At 41.4% G+C, this 26,864-nt stretch overlaps 3 protein-coding genes across 5 annotated transcripts; 2 read left to right on the top strand and 1 right to left on the bottom strand.

Annotated features, from left to right (window-relative positions):
- Nucleotides 1-1,920: 1,920 nt before the first annotated feature.
- Nucleotides 1,921-2,829, top strand: LOC112866156 (olfactory receptor 4C3D). The gene has a single exon (XM_025929200.1). The coding sequence runs from the start codon at nt 1,921-1,923 to the stop codon at nt 2,827-2,829; it is 909 nt and encodes a 302-aa protein (XP_025784985.1).
- Nucleotides 2,830-12,943: 10,114 nt separating this feature from the next.
- On the top strand, nt 12,944-13,852 carry LOC112865234 (olfactory receptor 4C3-like). The gene has a single exon (XM_025928273.2). It carries the CDS (start codon nt 12,944-12,946, stop codon nt 13,850-13,852), a length of 909 nt encoding a protein of 302 aa, XP_025784058.2.
- Nucleotides 13,853-21,391: 7,539 nt separating this feature from the next.
- LOC112865233 (olfactory receptor 4C45) lies at nt 21,392-26,654 on the bottom strand. Of its 3 annotated transcripts, none has more exons than XM_086677407.1 (2): nt 26,638-26,654; nt 21,392-22,313 (listed from the first exon to the last, which is right to left on the bottom strand). In XM_086677407.1, the coding sequence occupies exon 2, from the start codon at nt 22,310-22,312 to the stop codon at nt 21,392-21,394; it is 921 nt and encodes a 306-aa protein (XP_086533533.1). In that variant the 5' UTR covers nt 22,313; nt 26,638-26,654. The 3 variants fall into 3 exon arrangements, with proteins under 3 accessions (XP_086533533.1, XP_086533534.1, XP_025784057.2); XM_086677408.1 differs by lacking the exon at nt 26,638-26,654 and adding an exon at nt 22,919-22,932 and having other exon boundaries at nt 21,392-22,307; XM_025928272.2 differs by lacking the exon at nt 26,638-26,654 and having other exon boundaries at nt 21,392-22,454.
- Between the last annotated feature and the right edge of the window lie 210 nt (nt 26,655-26,864).

Raw genomic sequence — 26,864 nt, 5'->3', positions numbered from 1 at the left:
ATAGTGTGTGCAAAGAGCTAGGGTAGAGATGCAATCTGGGTGCTGTAGGAATACAGTGAAAGTCCTTGTAATCTAGCCTGGGTTGGGGGAAGAGGCCATCTGCCTTGTGGAGATAGTAGCTGAGCCTATTTTTGGAGGATGTATGGGAGTAAGCCAGGAAAATTGGGAAAGATTGGAGGAATAGCATGTGGATGACAATGAGGTGTTGGTGAGCATGACTTGATCAGGGGATTGAGAGTAGTTTCATATGGTTAAAGCACATGGTAGTGGACAGGGATGGATAACATGGTAGGGCAGTAAGATCCAGGGACTTGCAATGAGACTAAAATGCTTAGATTTTTATCTTGAAGGTAAAAAGGAGCCATTGGAGGATTTGATTGAATGATTGAATTTTATGTGCAATACTAGATGCAGTGTGGATGATTGAGCAGGTGTCTGCATGAGATATGAGGCAGGAGAGAGGGATGACCTTGTTGGAGCAACCGTCAGATTATTTTGCTAATTGATCTCAGTCTAGTGCTGAGAACTATGGTTGGGGCATGATAGGTGCTCAAAATGTTTCTGGAATAAATAAATAAATGAATGAATGAAAGGATAGATGAATGTTAAGGTGTTGCAGACTCTGAGTCTGGAGTTCTCTCTTGTCCAGCAAGAGAGCAGATGTAGAATTGAGAGAGAGGCTAATGTCGCGGAGTGGACAAGAACCCCGAGTAAGGGTCCTTGCTCTGTTTTTATTAGTGTCAGAAGGCTTACACACGTGATGGATGTGCAGAAAAAGACAATGAATCCGTGAACATTAACTCGTGTGTTAGAGAAAGGAGGTTTCGAAGATACCTGGTGTTAGGGATGTGGGTCAATGCAAAACAAAATCCTGGCTTTGGGCAGATGGCTGTTTAAAGCAGGCACTAAGCACTGCCTACGGTTATCTTATCTTGCCTCAGGGATAAGACAGATAGAGCATGCTACCTCAGGGTCAAGAAGGCACCTTTCTTTTGCTAATTAGCTCCCCTTTGGGCAGCTTCTCCCTGCTGTGGTCTATAGCCCTGTTTACCTGTTTACCTATGTTAGTCCTTCCCTCCTGTGACAGCAGCTTTCTGCTTCTGTACTATGTTGGCGGTGCTTCCGCCCAGTTTTCCTAATCTTGGATGCTTTCATCTCGTGGCTTCCTAATCCTATGCCTTTGTTCTAAACTGGGGGTGCTTTCGCCCTGTTTACCTAATCTTGGATGCTTTCATCCTAAACCTTGTTAACCCATGGGTGCAAGCTCAGGAAATTCCTAAACTTATTCCCCCCAGTAAAGAACAAGACTTGATAAGGTGTGGTGACTAATTTTGCAATTATGAGGTGGACTAGTGAAGGGAGAAGTCAAGGATGACTCACTCCCGTGTTTGTAGCGGGTGGCGGAGGAAATGCGGAAGGGGGAGCAAGAGCTGAGTTGGGCTTGAGATGAGGAAGTCGGTGCCCGTGTGCATTGAGGAGTACAAATGGGAGTTGGAAGTGTAGCTCCAAAAAAGCAACTGTAAAAAAAAAAAAAAAAAATTAGAGGGATTATTTTCCCAGAAGTGGTTATTTTCAGTGAACTAAAATTTATATTATCCTTTTATCACAAAAAAACTTCCATGAAGATATTTTCAGTCAGAAAACAGAATTCATACTTATCGGTTAAAATGCAAGAGAGGTAATATTTCGGGAGTTGTTTATTTTATCTGCTATTTAACTTTGTACTCTGTCAAAATTATTAATTAGAAACGCAGAAAATGATTTTCATTATTAACAGGTTCTTTCTTTGGGATTCAGGATTTGGGATAATGCTATTCCACAAACACTGATTTCCCCCAACTTGAAAAAATTTCTTGAAAGAGGTAGTAATACATTTTTCTTGGGAAATCTCTTTTCACCCAAGTCCTTGCTCATGGATTCATGGATAGTCCACGAAACGTCACGGAATTTTTCATGCTGGGACTCTCGCAAAACTCTGAAGTGCAGAGAGTTTTGTTTGTGTTCTTTTTGATTGTCTACCTTGTCTCTGTTGGGGGCAACCTACTTATCATGATCACCATTATCTTCAGTCCCACCTTGGGCTCCCCTATGTACTTTTTCCTCTCATGTTTGTCCTTTATTGATACTTGCTATTCCTCATGTATGACCCCCAAACTCATTGCAGACTCCTTGTATGAGGGGAGAACCATCTCTTTTGAGGGCTGTCTGATTCAATTCTTTGTTGCCCATTTACTGGGAGGAACTGAAATCATTCTGCTCACGGTCATGGCCTATGACCGCTACATGGCCATCTGCAAGCCTCTGCACTACACGACCACCATGACCAAGCATCTCTGTGCCCTGCTGGTGGGGGTGGCTTGGCTGGGGGGCTTCCTGCATTCACTGGTTCAGCTCCTCCTGGTCCTTCAGCTGCCCTTCTGTGGGCCTAACGTGATCAATCACTTTGTCTGCGACCTGTACCCCTTGCTGGAGCTCGCCTGCACCGACACATATGTCATTGGCGTCCTGGTGGTGGCCAACAGTGGTGTGATCTGCCTGTTGAACTTCCTCATGCTGGCTGCCTCCTACATTGTCATCCTGCGTTCCTTGAGGTGCCACGGTGCCGAGGGGAGGCGCAAAGCCCTTTCCACCTGTGGGGCCCACTTCACTGTTGTTGCCCTGTTCTTTGTGCCTTGTATATTTATTTACATGCGGCCATCGTCTACTTTGTCCATGGACAAAATAGTGGCTGTGTTTTATTGTATTTTGACACCCATGTTCAACCCCCTGATTTATACACTGAGAAACGCAGAGGTGAAAAATGCCATGAAAAACCTGTGGAAAAAATGAGCAATTGTGTATAGAAGATACAGGTACTGTAAGGAAAGAAATAACGAGTCATTCTCAGTAAAAGTTCATATTTTCATGATGAGAGCTGAGAGACTATTAAAAATTTCCAGAATAAAACTGATTTGAATGTTTGAAATTATGTCTAGTGTATCCATGTCCTGTGATACTGGCCAGACAAATTATTATACACAACTTCAATTTCTTTTAAACAGTTTACACTGCATTGCGGAACATGGAAACACCAACTCTCCCTCACCTTTGAGATGGAGCCTTCATCAGCCTGGGCTAGTAAGAGTGTGATGAGTAGGACCCCTTGTTGGAGTGAAAAGTATGACCCCTGGTCCTCCAACTCTGCACATCAGAATATGATCAGAGTAGTTACTGATGGTTCACCTATGCCTGATTCTATCTACAATTTTTTTTTGAAATTTTACTAAAATGGAGTTTAATGTGATTTTATTCCATTTAAAAACATTCTGCTGTTTTTAAAAATGTTTGTTTATTTTGAGAGAGAGAGAGTTAGAACTTGAGTAGGGGAAGGGCAGAGAGAGAGGGAGACAGAGAATCCCAAGCAGGCTTTGTGCTCAAACCCATGAACCATGAGATCATAACCTGACCTGAAATCAAGAGTTGGACGCTTAACCAACTGAGCCACCCATGTTCCCCCTCCCATTTTGATACACTTACAAAATTGCCAGGAGTCCACAGCAGAAAAAAGGTCAAGACCAGCTTTATCTGGCATGTTCCAGACAGAGGATGCTCCACTGGGTGGGTCCTGGACAGAAGACCACAAGGCACAGACTGACTCTGGGGGACACTGGGAGGGGCTGAGCAGTCTTCAGTTGCCCCTGAGATGGACATTGTCCTCATAGTCTAATCTATATTCTCTCTCTATCTGCCGTGTGGATTCTTAGACAGTGGTCCAAATCTTTTATGCCATAAGTAGTTTTGAAGCGGCATCTTGGATAGCAACAGTTGAATGTCCTTTCTCTGAGAGTCCCTGTTTGCTTCTTTGGCTCTGAGAGAAGAGCCAAAGCAGGGGCCTTCTGGGCATCATTGGGGTCCATGAAGGGATGAGTTGGTTTTGGAACAATACCAGAAATAATCTATAGCTTGGGACTATGAGAATGCAGCAAATACAATTAGGAATTACTGAATTCAAATCCTGGAAGTGCACAGAATAGGTTTATACTAAAATGAACGTAACTATAGTATGTTGTGAAATTATGCAATAAATATCTAAATGTTGTGTACATGTGACCACACACACACACACACACACACATGCGCACGCACAAATAATTGAGCATTGGTTTGGTGCATCAGCTTAGAAGTAGGATCTCATATTCTCATAAGAAGTTGACATGGTTTTATTTTTAAAAATGAAGAAAATGTATTCACAGGGGCTGATTTACTTAGCCAGGAGTGAGCTGGAATTTAAATCCGTATCATTCTGCTTTCAAGTATGATCTTGCCAAAATGCACAGTGCTTTACTATCTACTGATCTTCCTCTGCATGTTTTATTTTGTGTTTCCTGCTTGTGAGTTTCTTGTTATCAACGTCCTTATTGTCAATCTCTGATATGAACTTACCCAAATTTATTTAAAATCTGAAGTCACTATCCAGTATATCATCCGGGAGGCTTTGATTCTCTCTAATCCACACGGTAAAGTGCTTTCTCCTGGTCACTCGTTACTGTGGGATGGCTTTGCTTTCCATTCGTATGTCTTAGAACTTGAACCTTTTGGGTCCTCTGGTCAGGTGACCCCCATATTCTGTTTGAGGGCTGCATTTTATTGATAACTCATTGCCGCCTACATTGGGTACATGTGGGAAGACCTCCAAGAGAACCTCTTCTCTTGTTGGTCAGACAAGTGGGCTAGAGAGTGAAGGGGTGGATACTTGTCTTTTTCTGTCTTCTTCTTTTTTTTTTTTTTTGTCTTCTGTTTTTTACTCTCCTAGACCCCAGACAATCCGATGGCAGAGAAGCAGTAACAAGGGTAATAATGGTGGTGTGACAGGTGCCTTAAACTCTCAGGGAGTGAAACTTTTTATTTGGCCATTGGAGCTGTGATCTCACGTGCCTGGAACAAATCCTTTTTATTCTCTCTGTCCTCCTGAATCTTGGCCATTGACACAGACTCCGTTGTGGGAAGTGTGTAGCACGGAGAAAAAAAAAAAAACTAAAGCCAAATTTCCAGGGCCAAAGGCACCAGGGAGATCAAGGAGAGGAAGGGCCCAAGACAGTCCTCTCATTAAGTTGTGTATGAATTCCAGGGCTCTCCGCCTTGAAGCTGCAAACCCGTGGATCTGAACTCAAGCAGCATACCAAGGTCTTTGAGACCAGCATTACAGGACAGACCACTACTCGAGTCCCAGACTGGCCACTGGGTGGCGTATATGTGGGACAGAGCTGAAGAACACTGCAATGGATTTGGTAACTGAACTGACATTGGAACCACAGCCCACAGAAGATGGGTTAGAAATTGGGACCTGAAACTAGCAAGGTTAACTGCCTGCTAAAATTAAAAAATCCAACATTCTCAATTTAAAAAAGATAGAGTATCATTACATGATATTCAAAATATCCATGATACAAGCTGAATTTGCCCAGTATATGGAGAAGCAGAAATCTCAACCTGCCAAGGGAAAAATACGACCAGCAGAGGCAATGATACAGATGTTGGAATTTTCAAAGACTTTAACCATTATAATCATGACCTATAAGTAAGGGCAGGCATACTGGAAACAGATGGAAAGATAGAAAGTGTCAGCAAAGAAATGGATATTATAAAAAAGAATGAAATTGAAAATGGAGAACCAAAAGATTCAGTGGCCAGAATAAAAAAAATCTCTGGCTGGGCTCAGTGGCACAGTAGAAATATAAAAGAAAGGTGAACTTGAAGGTAGATTGACAGAAATTATCTAGTCTGAACCACAGAGAGAAAAAAAAAAGATAAAAAATATTGGATAGAGTCTCAGGGCTAGTGAGACAATACCAAAATGTCTAACATCCATATTATTAGAGTCTCAGAAAAAGAGGAGAGACAATATGGTTTAGAAATACATTTAAAAAAATTTGGTGACATATATAAACTGATAGGTTCAGGAAGCTCAGCAAGTCTGAAACTGGACGACCTTAAAGAAAACCACCTGAGGGATGCCTGGGTGGCTTAGTCGGCTAAGCCGACTAACACAGCTTAGAAGTAGGAGCTCATATTCTCTCATATTCTCATAAGAAGTTGAGCTTGTGTTCATGAGTTTGAGTCCCGCGTTGGGCTCTATGATGACAGCTCAGAGCCTGGAGCCTACTTAGGATTCTGTGTCTCCCTCTCTCTCTCTGCCCCTCCCCCGCGTATTCTCTCTCTCTCTCTCTCTCTCTCTCTCTCTCTCTGAAAAATAAATATTAAAACAAAATGAAATCCACCTGAGACACATCATAATCAAACAAAAAACCAAGACAAAGATTATCTTTACATTATAAAGTGGAATACCTATGTAACCGTGAAGCAGTTCAGAAGTAGATTTTTAACTCTCCAGGATCCCTCATGTCTCTTTCCAATCCTACCTCTTTCTCTCCCTTGAAGGTCAACACTAATGTGACTTTTATGATAAAACTTCTTTTCTTTTTTAAAAATTTTTTTTAAATGTTTACTTATTTTTGAGACAGAGAGAGACAGAGCATGAATGGGGGACGGTCAGAGAGAGAGGGAGACACAGAATCCGAAGCAGGCTCCAGGCTCTGAGCTGTCAGCACAGAGCCTGACGTGGGGCCCGAACTCACGGACCATGAGATCATGACCTGAGGCGAAGTCGGACGCTTAACCGACTGAGCCACCAAGGCGCCCCTTCTTTGCTTTTCTTTATACTTTTTACATTTACCACCTATGTACCCGTCTCTAGATTGGCCTATTTGACATTTTAAATAAATGCAATCATACTGAATATAATCTTTTGTGTCTAAATTCTTTGGCTCACCATTGTGTTTGTGAGATTCCTGTTCTTATATCTGCCATTCACCTACTTTCATTCTGTTAGTCCATTGTATAAATATACCAACCTTTTTTTATACATTCTGTTAATTATGGACATTTGAGTTGTTAACACTTTTATGCTGTTACCAACAGGTCTCTTGACATTCTTGGTGATGTATCTTCCGGCGTATGGCTACATAACTTTCTCTTGGGTTTATACCTAGGAATAGGGCTTCTGGGTCATAGGTTATGTGTATATTTATGTTTATCCAATGTATACTTTGGAAAACTATTATACATGGTCACCAGCAGCATACGAGAGATACTGTTCCTCCATATTGACAACAAACACTCAGTATTGACTGTCCTTTTAATTTTAGGCACGTAGGGGAAGGATTGCAGTGGTATTTTATTGTGCTTCTGTGTCCTATTTGTCAGGTGATAAAAGAGGGGAACGCTACTCCCTAAGATGTTTACTGACCACTGGATGGCTTCTTTGCAGAAGTGCTGTTCCAGTCTCATGTGGTTGCTTTTATCTTATTGATTTGTAAGAGGTCTTTATATGTTCCCCATCAGTCCTAGTTCTCTGAGAAGCAGAAGCTAAGACAGAATCGATGTGCAAGAGATTTACTGGGTGAAACACTGGTGAGGGAAAGTGGGAGGGGCCGTCCAGAATGATGCAGCTCCCGCTGCTGTGAAAGAGAGCAGAGGGAAGGAAGGAAAGAAGTTCATGGACCGCAATGTAGCTCTAAGAGACAAGACCCAAGGAGTTCTTGACTTAAAACAAGAGTAGAGATTGGAAGCTGGGGAAGGGAGTTTTGAAGAAAGTGAGGTTTTATTAAAAATGTTTTTAATGTTTATTTTTGAGAGAGAGAGACAGAGGTTGAGCAGGGGAGGGGAAGAGAGAGAGAGACACAGAATCTGAAGCAGGCCCCAGGCTCTGAGCTGTCAGCACAGAGCCCAACGTGGGGCTTGAACCCACGAACGCTGAGATCATGAGCTGAAGTTGGACACTTAACCGACTGAGCCACCCAGGTGCCCCTTGTTTTATTTATTTAAAGTTTATTTATTTATCTTGAGAGAGGGAGAGAGTGTGTGTGCATGTGTGCCCCCCCCCCCCCACCATGAACAGGGGGAGAGAGGGAGAGATAATCCCAAGCAGCCTCCACACTGTCAGCAATGAGCTTGTTGCAGGGCTCAAACTCATGAATCATGAGATCATGACCTGAGCTGAGATCAAGGGTCAGATACTTAACCCACTGAGCCACCCGGGTGCCCCAAAGGTGAAGGTTTTAAATGGTCCTTGCGGAGAATTGGAAAAATGTGTCGATTACAGAAATAGAGTAGGATCCCTGGGTGATGTTGATGAGCCTTTCGAAGGTGGTTACATGGATTTATAGTGGACTAAATTCTCCCTGTGTTGTGACTCTTGATAGAAACTTTCAGGAAACTGGTTGGGGGAAGGCTTAGAATAGGATTCATTCAGCCCTGGGCAATTGCTGAGCACATGCCAAGCAGGCAAGGGTGCTGGGAAGGCAAACGTTTACAAAATGTTATGGAGGAAAACTTGCCCCACACGTCAGTTAAGTATTCTACATGTGCATCTCTGTCAGTATTTACCAGCATTAAAAATATATAAAATGAACCCAACAGTTGCATTTATTTGATTTTGATTTGGTGATTCTATTTGTTTATGCCCCTGCTTTGTTTTGCAGGAGGCTACTGCTCCATGTAAATATAAGTTCCATGCTGCCAAGGACTGTGTCTGTCTCACTCACCAGGGTACTCCTGACATTTAGCAAAGTACTATCTGTTATTAAGTGGGCCTGGAAAAAAATCCTTATTGAATGATTGAAATGGCAGAGGTACAATTCTGATTCATGTCACTTTGGTCTTTTGGCACACCACGCAGGAGAGGGATGGATGAAGGACAGTGATACTCTTCTGTCAGCTTTAAGGGAGGAGATGAAAGGCCCCCCCTTCTGAGCACAGAAGATGCTCAGTAAATGCTGTTGATTCTTGTTGGTGCTGTTCAGCCAGCAATTTCTCTAAAGACGCTGACCCTCCAGTGTCAGTTCCTGAAATACCCTAACTCCCCTTTCCTCCTGACAATTTATAGTTTCTCTGTTGAGACACTAGAAGGATACTGGGCACTTGTAAGAGGCACAATAGAAGCCACTTCCTTGTGAGACCGAAACTGTAGTCGGGGGACTAATTAAATGATGGTGTCAACGTTGTTCTGACCTGTGAACGAGGCACAAACTCCAGTGAGTGATCCCCATGAGGGAGAATTAGTCTCTCCTAGAGAGGCAGAAAGCACATGGCACTGACTGTCCCTGTGCTGTCACTCCCAATTCCCTTATAAAAACCCTGTCCAGTGGAAGGAAAAAGCTTTTCTCGGAGGCTGTGCTGGTGAATATCCTTAGCAGAAAGCAGAGCTAATGAACCGGTTACTCTGTCTAAAGAAGGCAGACAATGGAAAGTGGTGGTTGCATTGGAAAGGGCATAGGCTGGGGTGAGGTGTGACCTGGGTTCCAGCCACACCTCTGTCATGGGTCACCCATGTGACCTTGGCTCAGTGCATCTATATCTAAGATCTCTCTGAGTCTGAAATTCACCATCTTTAAAATAGAGAATTGGAAACGATGATTTTGAATCCCATCAGGTTCTTAAGCAGACAAAAGGGAAATGGATGACAAAACAATTCCAGCTTCTTGTAAATGAATGACCATCATTTGTGTTTTCACTTCGTACTATTGTAAGAAACCTTCAGGGGCGCCTGGGTGGCTCAGTTGGTTGAGTGTCTGACTTTGGCTCAGGTCATGATGTCACAGCTTGTGAGTTCAAGCCCCGCATCTGGCTCTATGCTGTCAGCTCAGAGCCGGCTTCAGATCCTCAGCCTTTCCCCCTGCCCCACCCCCCACATCTCAAAAATAAATAAACATTAAAAAAAAAAAAAGAAACCTTCAGCTCAGATGAGTTTCGGTAATTGATAGCACCTGCTTCGTCTGTGCTTTGCCTCAATGTATAAAACCTTCTAATCTCATCCAGCAGTTTAATCACATGAAACAGTGAAATTTGGGATGATACATTGGAGCTGATCTGGATGATCCTTTAAGAACTCTTCCAGATCCACCTTTCTGTGATGTTAGGAGGTAAAAACAAAGCACAACACAACACCTGGAGACCTGTTGTTGTCCTCAGATCCAGTCAATGTAAGTTTTCTGTAATCTGTTTTTGAAAACTAAAGAAAAATGCAACTCAAAACTGTGGTGGGATAATTTTACTAAAATTCTCATTACTTTCCACACAATAATTTTGTTTCTCATGGATAACTCAAACAGGAGACTTTTTTTTTTCTGGCTAGCTTTTTAACAAATAATTTATTTTGTATTCCCACAAATTGCAGAGAAGAATCAGCTTAACATTTTTATTTTTGGGCTGAATTCTGTGCTATTCATACCAATTTGCATTTTCTCTATTGTGTTCTGTATGGGGATCAGTATTAGCTCATTTTTAAAATATTTATAATATTATAGTTTTGAATATAATTAGCTATATTCAATATAACTAATTTAGTTTTGAACGTATCCACTTAGGTCCTTGGGTATTTAAGCCACATAATGAGTTTGTTGTCCATGGTGTTAATGATGGTGATTTTAGAGATGCCATTTTTGAATGTATATTGCATCCAGGCTCTGTACAAACACCCGGCATGCCCTGTTATCATTTACTGCTCTCTGCAACCTCAAGGTATAGCAGTTCTTTTGTTTTCATTTTATTTTTATCTATTTATTAAATTTTTAAAATGTTTATTTATTTATTTTTTTAACGTTTTATTTATTTTTGAGACAGGGAGAGACAGAGCATGAACAGGGGAGGGTCAGAGAGAGGGAGACACAGAATCTGAAACAGGCTCCAGGCTCCGAGCTGTCAGCACAGAGCCCGACGCGGGGCTCGAACTCACAGACCGCGAGATCACGACCTGAGCCGAAGTGCGCCGCTCAACCGACTGAGTCATCCAGGCGCCCCTAAAATGTTTATTTTTAAGAGAGAGAGAGAGAGAGAGAGCGAGCGCCTGAGTGGAGGAGGGGCAGAGAGAGAGGGAGAGAGTGAATCCAAAGCAAACTCCAGGCTCTGAGCTGTCAGCACAGAGCCTGACGCGGGCTTCGAACCCGCAAACTGTGAGATCATCACCTGAGCCAAAGTTGGACACTTAACTGACTGAGCTACCCAGGCGCTCCCATTTTCATTTTATAAATAAGAAGATTGAGGCTTTGAGAAGTTGTTCCCAGAGGAAGGCAGAGGAAGGATTCACACCCAGATAAGCCTCCGTGACAGTATAGTGCGGTGAAGCCCATAGCATCTATATAGTAAGACTGCCTGGGTGCAAGCCCCAGCTCGGCCACTTCCTAGCTGAGCATGCTTCTGTGGGTTGCTCATATGTGTTTCACTTTCTTCCTCTGCAAAAGGGGGATGAAAACAGCAGTCTACTTCAAGGGGATAATGTGAGAATTAAACGAGCTGATATACGTAAAGCACTTAGGAACGTGCTTGGCAAAAACTGCATGCGACCCAGGGATTTGCTCTTATCACCCCTGTCTGTGTTCTTGGCCATCACGTTTTACTCTGAAAAGGTCCCCATTTGACTCGTCACTTACAGAAGCAACTTTGCCTTCTTGAACTAAAACTGGGAGAGAGAAAAGGAGGGGGCAGCTTCCAGATCAACCCAGGAATCTACTCCCCAGTATTTCTTATATCTCGTATATCTGGGTGTCTCTTCCTCTGACACTTAAACGTTCTCCCTTAATTCTTATCATACTGAACATCAGGTTTCCAGCAAGTTGGAAGATTTAGCTACTTTAAGGAGGCCTATGTTTCCAGGAGAGTAATAGATTGCTGGTGGGTAGGCTTAGTGTCAGTTTTTTGTTTAAAATTTTTTATAAATGTTTATTTTTGAGAGAGAGAGAGAGAGAGAGAGAGAGAATAAGTGGGGGGTGAGGGGCAGAGAGAGAGGGAGACACAGAATCCGAAGCAGGCTCCAGGATCTGAGCTGTCAGCACAGAGCCCTATGTGGGGCTCAAACCCACGAACCACGAGATCATGACCTAAGGCAAAGTTGGACGCTTAACTGACTGAGCCACCCAGGTGCCCCAGGTTTTTGTTTAAAACCAGGGTAGGCATAGGCATTTTCTTACTATCACTAAGAGAAGAAAGGGTGAGTAGGAATATTCTACCTTGTAGCTGGTTAAGAGGGAGCATCTGTTCTTCCTGCCCCTGGAGCTTCCTTTAATGAATAGGCAGATACTCATTACTTAATAGAATCTTCCACAGATGCTCAACAAACTTTTACTTTAAAGGAAGTCCTTCCTACAGATGCGGAAGGACTAGTAGCTTTTAACGAGAAGGATTTCACTGAGCCCAGGGAAAGCAAAACCAGAAGCATATAAAACGTGTAAAGCAAGGGGGCAAGAGTAATTTAAGTTTGGCCTCCTGGACATGATGCTGCCCACAGCACAGGTTCTGAGTGGGAGGGGTGAGCAGGGAAAGAACCAGGTAGTTGGGGAGGTCTTCAGCTGCAGCCAATCAGCTTGTCTCAGATTTGCTTCTGTTTTACATCGGTTTGTGTTGCCATCAGAAACACTGACAGAAAGTGTAGCAAGCTTCATTGAAAAGTTCAAGAAGAAAGACTGAATTCAAAGGATGTGGACTAAACATGCAGAGTTTTCAGGAGATCCTAAATGTTCATGGTTTTCTCAGGTGCCATTGCATCTATGTGGAACCATCCTGAAAATTGTCAGAGGCATACTCTAGTGGAAAATCAAGGTCTGCCAAATGTTCAGTTTTAGCAGTAATGAAACTAATATTTAGTTGTTTTCACGTAAGAACTTAGAAATCTACTGCCCAGTGATGCAAAAGTCAACAATAGACATATGCTCATATTTTGTGGTTAACAAAGTGAATTGATACAAAAATATTGGAATGGAAAGAGTTAAGAGGGACAAAGGGAAGCGAGTGTGTCTGAAGAAAATCTGGCAGCACCTTCCCCCACCCTGTTCTCTTAGTTCTCTTATGGTTGTGTTTTTCTCTTGACTTTATAGGCAATACCGTACCTGCATTCTCATTGTCCTTGGGCTATATGGAAATGCCACACAATATCACAGAGTTTTTCATGCTGGGACTCTCACAGAAGCCAGAGATACAGAGAGTCCTCTTTGTGGTTTTTTTGATCATCTATGTGGTCACCATGTGTGACAACATGCTCATTGTGGTCACCATTACCTCCAGTCCCACCCTGGCTTCCCCCATGTATTTTTTCTTGGCCAATCTGTCCTTTATTGATACCTGTTATTCTTCCTCTATGGCCCCTAAACTCATTGCAGACTCCTTGTGTGAGGGGAGAGCCATCTCTTTTGAGGGTTGCATGGCTCAGCTCTTTGGGGCCCATTTCTTGGGAGGTGTTGAGATTATTCTGCTCACGGTCATGGCCTATGACCGCTACGTGGCCATCTGCGAGCCTCTGCACTACACGACCACCATGACCAAGCATCTCTGTGCCCTGCTGGTGGGGGTGGCTTGGCTGGGGGGCTTCCTGCATTCACTGGTTCAGCTCCTCCTGGTCCTTCAGCTGCCCTTCTGTGGGCCTAACGTGATCAATCACTTTGTCTGCGACCTGTACCCCTTGCTGGAGCTCGCCTGCACCGACACATATGTCATTGGCGTCCTGGTGGTGGCCAACAGTGGTGTGATCTGCCTGTTGAACTTCCTCATGCTGGCTGCCTCCTACATTGTCATCCTGCGTTCCTTGAGGTGCCACGGTGCCGAGGGGAGGCGCAAAGCCCTCTCCACCTGTGGGGCCCACTTCACTGTTGTTGCCCTGTTCTTTGTGCCCTGTATATTTACTTATATGTGGCCATCGTCTACTTGGTCCATGGACAAAAACATGGCAGTATTTTATGGTATTCTGACGCCTATGCTGAATCCACTCATTTACACCCTGAGAAATGAAGATGTAAAAAATGCCATGAGAAAGCTCTTCATTCAGTAAGAAACTACATGTATGTAATGAGTGGTAAAGCAGGAAGTAGAAATGACTTTATTTCTGTAAGTGTAACAAACCAAAACTCCTTCTGACTACTGAATATCACCTTATTCCGTTATGTCTATCTGTTCATCTTCATAGGCTTTTAGGGTTTAGTCTTTTTACCTGAATTGCATAGTTTGGTTATAAAACAACGGTATAAGACGTATGTGGCATGAATCATTATTATCCCTGTTTTAGAAATGAAGAAACTTTGTCTCTTGATGCGATTGGTTAATCAAGGTTATCTGGCTGTGAAGTACCTAAGCCAATACCCCAAATCGGTTGTTTTTGGTCCATCATTCAGCTCTTTCACTAGCGATCCATGGTATATCATTCCACTCTGTGTGATAATGGAGCTGTAGAAATGCGAGGCAAAATACAATGTAAGGCAAATAACTTCTTGCTGAGCTGTGGCTAGCAGTCTGTATGCATCCAGGCAGGCTTCTCTTCCTTCTTATCACCCTGTATGACATCCCTGGCATAGCTGCTGTTCTAGAAGACCTTCGCTCTGGAGACAGATCAACCTGAGTTTCTGTCCTATTTCCCGTTCTTACTTGTGGCATGACCTTGAGAAAGTGACTAAATATCTAGCAGCCTCTGATGCCTGTCTTTAAAATAAAGATATAGATAATACATATCTAAAGTGTTACTGTGAGAATTAAATTAGAAAATCGATGTCAAATTCAGAATCCAGTTTCTGGCACATATTCCCACAACGTTTTATTTTATATGTTCCTCAACCTTTCCCTAATCTTCCATACAGAGGCTGCCTTCCTTCACTTTTCTATCTCTACTAGGTGTGAAGATAATGCTGTGCTTAGAGTAGATGACTTTGTTTTTGGCCAGTGATTATTTTTCCTAACTCCCTGTTTCAGATTCCAAGGGATGCTGGGGTTCTGGAATCTGAAATGTACATCCGTGTTTGCTCTGTTCTTTTCCTAGTTTTATGAACTCTGACGAGACCCTTTCTCAGGCTTCATTCTTTTTTTTTTTTTTTTTTTAATTTTTTTTTCAATGTTTATTTATTTTTGGGACAGAGAGAGACAGAGCATGAACGGGGGAGGGACAGAGAGAGAGGGAGACACAGAATCGGAAACAGGCTCCAGGCTCCGAGCCATCAGCCCAGAGCCTGACGCGGGGCTCGAACTCACGGACCGCGAGATCGTGACCTGGCTGAAGTCGGACGCTTAACCGACTGCGCCACCCAGGCGCCCCTCAGGCTTCATTCTTTAAGAGTGTAGGCTCTCATAATTTCCAAAATGCTTTTGTTTCACATTATGTAATTCACCGTGCTGCAACATACCCACTTTTTATGCTTGTACCAAAAAAGAAACTAGAAGTTAATATGAAAGTTTGTCTACTATAAGTATGCACAATTAGTCTCCAAGAACTGATTCAGGAGCTCATTAGGAAATAGTTATTGCTTTACCCTCAAACCTCTATGTCTCACAAAAATAACAGTTGCCGAGTTCTTAGGGAAAATAAATGCTGCCTTCTTTCATTTTGTCCCATTCTGCTGGTCTAGTTAAAAAATTACGTATAATGAGGGGTGCCTGGGTGGCTCAGGTCCGGCTTCGGCTCAGGTCATGATTTCGTGGTTTGTGGGTTTGAGCCCCGCATTGGGTTCTGTGCTGACAGCAGAAAGCTCAGAGCCTGTTTCAGATTCTGTGTCTCCCTCTCTCTCTGCCCCTCTCCTGCTCATGCTCTGTCTCTCTCTGTCTCTCAACAATAAATAAATGTTAAAAAAAATTTAAAAAACTAGGTATAACGAGACCTTGAATTTTATACCTATTCATTTCTGCTGTTAAGATAATAAAAGTATGATTGAGCCTGTATTCCAATTAGCTAATAAATATGAAACCATGGTGAGGGTCACTAAAAACAGCCTATTGTTTTTTCGAATTTGCCACAATTTTATCTAAAGGAGACTTTCTAGAAAAGCATACTTACTTCAGTTGAAATTTGATAAGCACCTTTTAGTACAGTTACCAACTAGCATAATGAACTGATCCAAGTGCTCCCCCCACTTTTTTTTAATCCCTTGTTTTTATTGTCTGAGTCATGATTAATAATGGCCCAACCAACTTACAAGTGCTGCTTATTTCTGAAAACATTTCAACTTGCTAGAATAAATACATGAATAAATATCACCAGAAGTTTTCTATATGATTTCAAAATTATAACTAATCTTGTTCACAAAGGTAGCGGTGTCTCCATCTTGGAGTCTATGATAAAACCTCTTTCTCCCCAAATACATATTTATTTTAAAATTCAGAATGTAGGAAAACAAAGGTGAACAATACACACATGTGCACACACACACACACACACACACACACACACACGTGCATGTGTAAATCCATCTATAAGACATTACCCAGTGAGAGTTGCCATCAGTGTTTTGGTAGATATCCTGGTTGTCAGCTTTTCCTCCTCCTCCACCTCCTCCCTCCAGTCTTCTATTAACTTGGTTAAGCCTCTTCCATCCTAAAGCGTACCCTCTGGGGCTAAATGATTTCTTTGTTCACTTATAAGCCATCTTAAACTTTTCGGATCCTTGGTTTCCATGTCCAAGAGTAAGCATTTTAATCCTTAGTGCATGCCCTTGTGAAAGTACCATGTGCGTGAAGACCACAGCACCTGACAGGTTGATAGGCATCTAATAAATGATGGTGCCCCTGCCAGCGGGCAGCAGAAGAAGAAAGGCTGGGGCTAGTATAAGCTTCCAAATTTTAAGTACTGTTGAAAATATCCATGTGGTGTCAAAACAGAACTGCATGTGAGATTTTATTCCACAGCTTATTGTTAGTACTGGCAAGCTACTTAAAAAAGTAGTATTTTGGGGGCGCCTGGGTGGCTCAGTCGGTTGAGTGTCCGACATTGGCTCAGGTCATGATCTCAGAGTCTGTGAGTTCGAGCCCCGCAGTGGGCTCTGTGCTGATGGCTCAGAGCCTGGAGCCTGCTTCCGATTCTGTGTCTCCCTCTCTCTCTGCCCCTTCCCTGCTCATGCTGTGTCTCTCTCTGTCTCAAAAATAAATAAAAACATTAAGAAAAAAAAAGTAGTATTTTGGGGCCCTTGGGTGGCTCAGTTGGTTGAGCGTTCACTCTTGATTTTGGCTCCAACCCTTTGTTTCCTAATTCATGAAACAGGGAAATCAGGTCATGATCTCATGGTTTGTGAGTTCAAGCCCTGCCACGGAGCCTGCTTGGGATTCTCTTTCACTCTCTCTCTCTCTCTCTCAAAATAGACAAAATAAAAATAACAATCATAATAAAAAGTAAAAAGTAACAGGTAAAATTAATTAAAAAATAGTTTGTCACCTCTTGAACTTTCTTCCCTCAGTGAAGTTTTTCCTTTTTAATAGATGACAGCAGGATGAGTACATATTCATATCAAACATATTTACTATTTTTTATCTATTAGAGGAAAGTACTACTATATAAGGCACAAGCCACTCCTTTATGTACAGACTATTGCAGATGGAGGAAAAAATAATTGCAAAGAAATTTCCTGTTATGTGGGAATCAAAACACTCATGCGGTTACAAATTATTGACCAGTGCTTAGCTGGTTCTTTGTGGACTCGTACATTTTCAGCCTGGCCTATCTATGAAGGCAAGTCCACTTTCAAAAGAGTTCAAACAATGGAGGCCAAATGGTTTCAAGAAGAAAATTCCAAATATTAGAATAAAAATTTTAGTTTGTTGTCTGGTTATGTTAAAGAGATACAAAATGGCTTTGGTAACACACAGAGGCTGTGGGTCAGACAGGCTTAGATATGAATTCTGATTCAAGCAAATTTTATTTATTTATTTATTTATTTATTTATTTATTTATTTATTTATTTATTTTTATTTTTTAATTATTTTTAATGTTTTATTTATTTATTTATTTTTTTAAAATTTTTTTTCAACGTTTTTATTTATTTTTGGGACAGAGAGAGACAGAGCATGAACGGGGGAGGGGCAGAGAGAGAGGGAGACACAGAATCGGAAACAGGCTCCAGGCTCCCAGCCACCAGCCCAGAGCCCGACGCGGGGCTCGAACTCACGGACCGCGAGATCGTGACCTGGCTGAAGTCGGACGCTTAACCGACTGCGACACCCAGGCGCCCCTTTAATGTTTTATTTTTGAGACAGAGACAGAGCGTGAGGAGGGGTGGGGCAGAGAGAGAGAGGGAGACACAGAATCCGAAGCAGGCTCCAGGCTCTGAGCTGTCAGCACAGAGCCCGATGTGGGGCTCGAACTCACAAACCGCCAGATCATGACCTGAGCCGAAGTCGGATGCTCAACTGACTGAGCCACCCAGGCGCCCCGTATTCAAGCAAATTTTAGCTAATTGATCTCGAGCTATATAATTACCCTCTCCAACCCATTGCTTCCTAATTCATGAAACAGGGAAATCATTGCCGTTACAGGGCTGGAGTGAGAATTGAATAACAAAATGTGAATACAAAACACTTTGCACCTAGTAAGCAGTCAAAATGGAAAAATCTGTCACAATTATATACTAGAATTGTTTTATTGCTGTTCACACCATCCTGTGGGTAGGGTCACCATTGTGTTCAAATTATGAATTGTTTCAAAAGAGGGAAGTCCCACAATTTGAGGGCTAAAATAAATTGACAAAAGAAAGAATGGCAGAAATTTGTTGCCTCCAAAACATAAAATGAGTCCTTAGGTCAGGATGTTATTCACAGAAGGTGCTCAACAAACATAAGCTGTCATCACCATCATCCTCATGAGAATCGTCCTCCTTATTTTTACTTGTTCCTATTCCATCCCATCTTTCTTGGGAATGACAGCTAGATCTTTAAAAGAGAAGTTTGACATTTTAAACATACCTATTTCTTGCATATATTTACAAGTTGGTCACTCACAGGAAACTATGGCAAACATCTGTTTTTTATAATTTACTATTGAAGAATAACTGAAATACAATGTTATATTAGTTTCAGGTATACAACAGGGATTCAACAGTTCTGTACATTACTCAGTGCTCACCACAGTAAGCGTGGTCACCATCTGTCACCATACAACAGTATTGCAATATTATTGATTATATTCCTATGCTGTACTTTTCATCCCCTTGACTTATTTATAACTGGAGGTTTGTACCTTTTATCCCCTGTACCTATATCACCCTTCCCCCACCCATCTCCCTTCTGGCAACTACCACTTTGTTTTCTTAAGAGTCTGCTTGTTTCTGGGCACTTGGGTGCCTCATTTTGTTAAGTGTCTGACTCTTGATTTCAGCTCTGGTCATGATCTCACAGTTTGTGGGTTTGAGCCCTGCATCAGGCTCTGCAGTGACAGTGAGGAGCCTGCTTGGGATTCCTTGTCTCCCTCTCTTTCTGCCCCTCTCTCACTCACGCATGCTCTCTCTCAAAAATAAATAAATTTTTGAAAGAGTCTGCTTGTTTGTTTTGGAAAAACATTTTTTAAAGGCCTGCATATAGAGTGAGATCTGACCTGATATAAAGTTCTGAGAACATGAGAAATGTCAGCATCACACGATATTCGAATCCCTGATTGTGAAATCACCTTCTGAGGTCAAGTTTCTGAGCTCTTCCTTGGGCATCGCAAGCTCTGTACAGAGATAGGTCTGTTGGTCACTGCCGCTGGGCTCTCCCTTCTCTGTTTTTCAGAGCACAGGGTCCCTCATTAGTGAGAGCATTTGAAATAAGTTCTGCTCAGGCATCTCACAATCGCTCCAACCGGCTCCCCTATTTGTAACCGCAGAGATGTTTAAGGGCATTTTTATTCCAGAATAGGGAGTCGGTGGTGGGCTAGCTTCTAGTGTCCAGAGATCCTCACCGGTCCTGTTAGTTTCCTTGCTGGGATGGTAACTCACCATTATGCTGTCCCTACTCATATGTGGATGCCATTTATGACTTATTTTGAAGTAACGTGGGGCTGGGGCTGAAGTACAGATGTTTGGTCCTCCTGTGATCATGGTTGGTGAATGAAAGTGGCGGTGTTCTTGGGCTCTGGTGAGCAACTGTAGTCCCTGGCACACTTTCTGTGCTGGTGACATCTCTGAAGGCTGTAACCGTGTCTGAGCAATTTCACTAATTTTCAGCTGACTCTTTTTTTTTTTTCAACCGAAATCATTTAATGCTTACAATTTAAGAAAGTATGTAATGTTTTTTGTCCATTTTACAGGCCAAAAAAATCAGTAGAGAGATGAAGTAACTTGCTTCCATTTACAAGGCTAATTAACGCAGCAGACAAGATGAGAAATCAAGCCTATTTGATCTAAAGCTCTTAATCTTTGATTTCAAAGCATCTGACTATTTCTGAATCTCTCTTAGAATTTCATTATGTACATGTTATGAATTCTTTTCTATAATCTGGATCTGTGGTCATTGTTGTTCGGTTTCGCTACACAAAGTTGGTTCATATATCACTGGTAATTTCCTGCCACAGCTGTTCAAAGTCATCGTTTCCTTTGTCCACATCTAAAAGACAACTTTAGGGGCACCTGGGTGGCTCAGTCAGTTAAGTGTCTGACTTTGGCTCAGGTCATGATCTCAGAGTTCATGGGTTCGAGCCCCGCGTCGGGCTCTGCACTGACAGCTCCGAGCCTGGATCCTACTTCAGATTCTGTATCTCCCTCTTTCTCTTCCCTTCCTTCACTTGTGCTCTCTCTCAAAAATAAATAAACATGAAAAAAAACATGACTTTAATGTACAGGTAATTTCTGCCTTAACTCTACAGACTTGATCAATTATATTTCTTTTGCACCAGCCAATTTTTCCTCCAATTGTTTCTGCAGACAATTGTATATTACAGAAAATGGTGGCAATGTAATTTCTCAAAAGGTACCTTTGTGTGCCAGTATTCTCTTCTTGGGATTGTGATAAGTAAAGAGATTTTTATTGCTGTGGTGAGAGAACATCTCTGAACCTCTTAAATTTACTACGATAAGAAAAAGTATACTTGGATGAAAGTACTTGAAGACTCCCTGCTGTTGAATACTTTTTTTCACATGCAGTTTCTTTTTGTCTTTTAAACTAAAACTTCATTCTAGCTGTAGCACTGGGTGTAAAGAGCGTTCGGGACTATTGACACTGATCTGTTTCACACCTCCAATCAGGGCAACATTATGACTTCTGTGGCCTACTGGTAATTTTGTCCTCATGAGCCCTCCTCCTCCATTAAAAATATTAAAAATTATATTTTATAACTCCATTGATATAAAGATGACTATAGTCCAAGTTGGATTTGGATTACATTCATTGTTTCCTTATTTTAAAAGAAATTGAACATTTCAAAGGCTCCTAAAATTATTGTAGGCCCTAGGCACCATGCCTACTGTGTCTTAATGGGTATGTCGACCCTGCCCACGACATACGTGCTCCTGAAGAAATCTGATCCAGGCAGCAAAATTGACTGCCCCGAGTTTGATCAGGGAAATAAATCTCTATTTATTTAAGAAAGGGAATAAATGTCTATAAATCACCACTAGATATTTTTAGGTAAAGACTCTAATCACAAACTTCATTTATTGCTGTTTTTCATTATTTGCCCCCAGAGTTTCCTCATGACATTTTTCACTTCTGCATTTCTGAGGGTGTAGATTAAAGGGTTCAGCATGGGAGTGACTATCGTACAAAACACAGTCACAGCTTTGTCAGAGGGGAAGGAGGTCACGGGTCTCAGGTATAGGAACGAACAAGGTACAAAGAATAAGATGACAACGGTGACATGAGAGGCGCAGGTAGACAGGGCTTTGCGACGCCCTTCAGAGCTATGAGTCCTCAGTGAGTGCAGGATGACGACATAAGAAGCAACCAGCATAGAAAAGATGAGCAAACACAGTGATCCACTGTTGGCAGCAATCAGGGGCCCCAAAGTGCGAGTGTCTGTACAGGCTAGCTCCAGGAGAGGTATTAAATCACACATAAAATGGTCAATAACATTGGGGCCACAGAACGGTAACTGGGCCATGAACAAAATCTGGATTCCTCCATGAAGAAAGCCTAAAATCCCAGCCATTCCCACGAAGAAACCACAGACAGGTCGGCTCATGATGGTCATGTAATGCAAGGGCTTACAGATGGCTACATAGCGGTCATAGGCCATGACAATTAACAAGACGATCTCAGCTCCAGCGAAGAAATGTTCTGCAAAGAGCTGAGTCATGCAGCCATTGAAGGAGATGGTGGTGTTCTCAGAGATCAGGTCATAGATCATTTTGGGTGCTATGGAAGAAGAGTAGAAACCATCTATAATAGACAAGTAGGACAGGAAAAAGTACATGGGAGAACCCAGGGCTGGGCTGATGAAGATGGTGACGGAGATGAGCAGGTTACCTGCCAGTGTGATCAAGTAGGTGATTAACAACACAGCAAATAAGAATTTCTGCAGTTCTGGATTCTGGGTCAAGCCCAGCAAAATGAATTCTGTTACATTGCTCATCCTTTCCATGGATTCAGCTTGGGTTGTGAGCACATGGTCCATCTGGAGAGATCACAGAATTTCTGAGTAATATGTTTAATTCAGCACTAAAAGTTTCCATCACCTCTGTAGTCCTGGCCTCTGGGATTGATGGAACCACAGCTTCCACTCAGCCCTGCCACTTCGGAGACAGTTATAAAGAAGATTAGAAAGAGGTTAGATTTCTCTTATTCATATAAATTGAATATTAACAATATGTTACAAACACCAGAATAAAAGCAAAGTGTTAATATGTATGTTGACTTATGATGGACTTCCAAACTCTCTTTCTGGCTCTAAACCCTCACAGGTGGCTTTCTTTCTCTGTTTTTGGACAAAGTTTGTCAATAACAATTATTTTGAAATTATATTTGCCCAGTGGCACGAATATTTATAGATATATGGACACAATATTCTTTAAAAAGTCAACTGTATATCAGATAGGAAAGTGCCAAGCCTTACTATATCTGTACCAGCAGTGTTCTTTTAGGTATGATTCCTTTCTGTCAAATGAATGCACGTACACACAGAGAGCTGCAGATGGGGTTTTCCCTCTTCAAAATGCCAAGGAACTGTCTGCATAACAGCTCATTGAGCAGCATTTCCTCAGTAGCCCTGGATGTTGTATCTGGCTCCAAATGGCTATTACACAGTCACTCTTCCCACATCTTTGGATATAAATATACAATTGGTACAAAGTTCCCTTAAAAGTTCTCAATATTTCTTAAATGGATTTTCTGTGTAACTGGTCTTTCATTACATAAAAAAATGAGGCTCTGGATTGGATATATAATACCACTCACATTTTACAAATGGAATTAGATGAGTCATAAAGTTTCCCTGGATTTCCTATTGATGAGACAGAAATGTTAAGGTCGTCTAAGATAATACAATTTTTTTCTTTTGGCATAAGTTTAATCAATTAAGATAAATTTGAAATTTTCACTGCTAATTGGTGGAAAAAGTGGAATATATACAAGAATATATTCTTTTTTTTTTAATGATCTGTACATGGATTTTCAAAAGTGATTCCATGTTACAAAAGATCACAGGATATCTTATTCCTTCTCCCCCTCTTTTTCTCCTTTCTCAAATCCCTGCCAAAAAACATAACATATTTTTCCTCAAAACTTTCTGGACACAGAAACCAGCATCATGATCATTCAGCTTCAATAAAGGTGAGGAAGGATATCTTTATCTTTAGTTTTACAGAACGCTGTCTCTTTAGTTGTTTCTTCTCTACCCAGGGCTCCTATAGGTGGTAACTATGTGCCTAATCATTCTTAATTTAATTCACAAATTCTAACTTCAATGTGGCAACATGGAAGTCATGAAAAGGGGAAACAATTTCAAATAATCACATATAAAACCTACCGAAGCAATCTATTTCTACATACACGTTGACCACAATGTTGTTACAGTGACCTTAAAAGACTCTCAAAAGACACTTAAAAGACGTCTTAAAAGATGTCTTAAAAGACGCTCTCAAAAGTGCCTCGTCTGGCAGCATCACAGATCGTGTTTTCTACTGCTATTTTCATGTCATCAAGCTCAAATTCATTTTTAGAGAATAAGATTACCTTCAATTCAAAGAATCTAATTGTAAAACCTATTCAGTGAAAATAATTTGGCTTAATTAAGTTAACTCTCAAAATTTGGGGAAAAAGATTTAGTTATTACTGACCTGGATCTAGTTGAGTGTGAATTCCAGTTTTTAGATTGAAGTCAGTCATTGTTTTCTTCCCCTGGGGGCATAGCCCCCCAGCTGCAAATGCACTCTATAAACTAACAAGTGGGACACTGGAATTCTCTCTCTAGACAGCTCTTCCAGTCTTGGACATTTTCATTTATTTTCGTTCCCATTATCCATCTGAATTTACTCAGAAATGGGCTGTTTGAGTTAGGAAACTGCAGTGGCTCTAGATTTAATTTCTATTCACGTTCTTGGCCTCCTGTGGAAGTATAAACACATCTCCAAAACACATAAGTTTTTCAGATCTCAGAACTGTGTTCAGTCTGTATTAAAAACAATGGGAACAATGAAAAATTCTTCAAATCAGAAAAAGCGAGTGTATGAAACTATTAAATGTATAAGTGCATCAGATCCCGTTGATTGGATGTTGTTTTTTTCCCCAAATCCTGCCAAATTTATGTTTCCCAAGAAGTCCATGAACAGTGTGGTGAGAATTCCTTCTATTCCTGATTTAAGCTCTCCTTTTAACCCTAAGTGTGGGAACAGTGTCTCCCATATAGACCTTAAGTCTATTAGTTAACGTGCTTGGCTGTTGTCATTTACTTAAATCTCCTGTAATTCTTCATCGACTCTAGAGAAATATTTAAATAGACATTCACAATGGGCAGGATTTGGTAAGGCATTGACCTCTCAAGTCCTCAGAGGATTCGTAATTGGTCCTGTTGGAATCTTCGCTGGAAGCAAAGCATCCACAAACATCATTAGAGGCCAGTTTATTTTTGTATCTTTGTTTTATTTTATTTTTTCTCCAACTTTTTGTTTAAATTCTAGTCAGTTAACATACAGTGCAGTATTGGTTTCAGGAGTAGAATCCAGTGACTTATCACATATAACACCCAGTGCTCATCATAACAAGGTCCCTGCTTACTACACTTCACCCATCAAGCCCATCCTCCACCCACCTCCCTCCAGCAAGTCTCAGTTTGTTCTTTCATTTTCGATCTTTAAGGGTCTCTCACAGTTTGTTTACCTCTCTTCCCCCCACCACCATATGTTCATCTGTTTCTTAAATTCCACATATGAGTGAAATCATATGGTATCTTTCTTTCTCTGACTTACTAATTTCGCTCAGCATAATACACCCTAGTTCCCTCTACACCACTGCAAATGGCAAGGTTTCATTCTTTTGACGGCTGAGTAATACTCCATTATATGTATATGTGTGTGTGTGTGTGTGTGTGTGTGTGTGTGTGTGTTTATATATATATTTGTGTGTGGGGCGCCTGGGTGGCTCAGTCAGTTAAGCGGCCGACTTCGGCTCAGGTCATGATCTCGCGGTCCGTGAGTTCGAGCCCCGCGTCAGGCTCTGTGCTGACAGCTCAGAGCCTGGAGCCTGTTTCAGATTCTGTGTCTTCCTCTCTCTCTGCCCCTTCCCCATTCATGCTCTCTCTGTCTCAAAAATAAATAAACGTTAAAAAATATATATATATATATATTTGTGTGTGTGTGTGTGTATATATATATATATATATATATATATACATATATATATATACACACACACATATATGTATATATATATGGTGTATATATATGCCATATCTTCTTTATCCACTCATCAGTTGATGGACATTTGGGCTCTATCCATAGCTTTGCTATTGTTGACAGTGCTGCTATAACCATAGTGTTTCTGGCTGTAGTTTAGGATGAGAGTGATAAGGTAAGTTGGAAAGCTTCATGATAAAACTTTGTTCTTCATTTTGATATTGGTGAGCCTGGCACAGGATAGGGGATTGTTTTAGGCACAGATCGGAGTTCAGAGAATGGATTTCTCTCTGGAAACCTGACTGTTCTAACTAATATGGTTGTCCTAACAATGGAAATACCAATTTTCAAGGTTATGTGCCATGTTACCCTGGGAAACTGTGCCATTTTTAATTCTCAGCTACCAAAGATTGGGTAAAGATTGTCATGATGAGTTCAGGGGAATATAGCTTTTCTCTCTACCCCACACAGAAGGAATTGTGGAGATTTACAGTAAAGTATAGTGCCTCCACATGGTAGCCATTGAAAAAATCACACTTAGCCAAACATTATGTATAAAGACATTCAGAAGTAAAGGTTAGAAACACTATAAAAAGGAGGCTCCACTCTAATCTCTCCCTCAGCTTCTGAGGTGTTGAAGAGTTGGCTGAAATCCTGCACAGAATCACCTTTTAAAAAAATCAACCTTTACCTTCAAAGCAAGCTGATATGCTCCTGAAGTCCAGAACCAAAAAGGGAAGCAGTGCCTTTAGCTCTGTCCTCAGCAGCTACTTTTGTTCCTTTGTTTCCTGCCAACCTCACTCACAGTCTGTCCCTCTCCCTTGTTTTTTTTTTAATTGTGGTAAAATATACATAATATAAAAGTTGCCACTTTAACCATTTTCAAATGTACAGTTCAGTGGCAGTAAGTACATTCACACTCTTGGGCAAACATCGCCATCCACCATCTCCAGAACTTTTTCATCTTCCCACACTAAAAATCCATCTCCATTGATCAATCACTGCTCATTTCTTTCTTCCCTCAGCCCCTGGAAAAACGCTGTCTGCTTTCTGCTTCTATGAGTTGAACTATTTTAGATATTTCATGTAAACGGAATTAGGCAGTGTTCTATCACTGGTTTAGTTTACTTAGACTAATAACCTCAAGTTTCATCCTCAAGTTTCATTTGTCACAAATGACAGAATTTTGTTCCTTCTAAGGCTGAAAAGTATTCTATGCAGTATATCTCTACTACATTTCTTTTTTTTAAAGCATTGCCTCTGTTGATGGACCTTTAGGTTGTTTCCACATCTTAG

Source organism: Puma concolor, chromosome D1 (genome assembly GCF_028749965.1).
Source record: "Puma concolor isolate L17-30 chromosome D1, mPumCon1.1.hap2, whole genome shotgun sequence".
Lineage (NCBI taxonomy): Eukaryota > Metazoa > Chordata > Mammalia > Carnivora > Felidae > Puma > Puma concolor.
Note: the sequence above shows the minus strand (reverse complement) of the source record. Positions and strands in the feature narration are given on the sequence as shown.

Bases quoted from the DNA above. Each gene is read 5' to 3' on its own strand.
- LOC112866156 (XM_025929200.1), top strand. From the start codon at position 1,921: ATGGATAGTCCACGAAACGTCACGGAATTTTTCATGCTGGGACTCTCG.
- LOC112865234 (XM_025928273.2), top strand. From the start codon at position 12,944: ATGGAAATGCCACACAATATCACAGAGTTTTTCATGCTGGGACTCTCA.
- LOC112865233 (XM_025928272.2), bottom strand. From the start codon at position 22,354: ATGGACCATGTGCTCACAACCCAAGCTGAATCCATGGAAAGGATGAGC.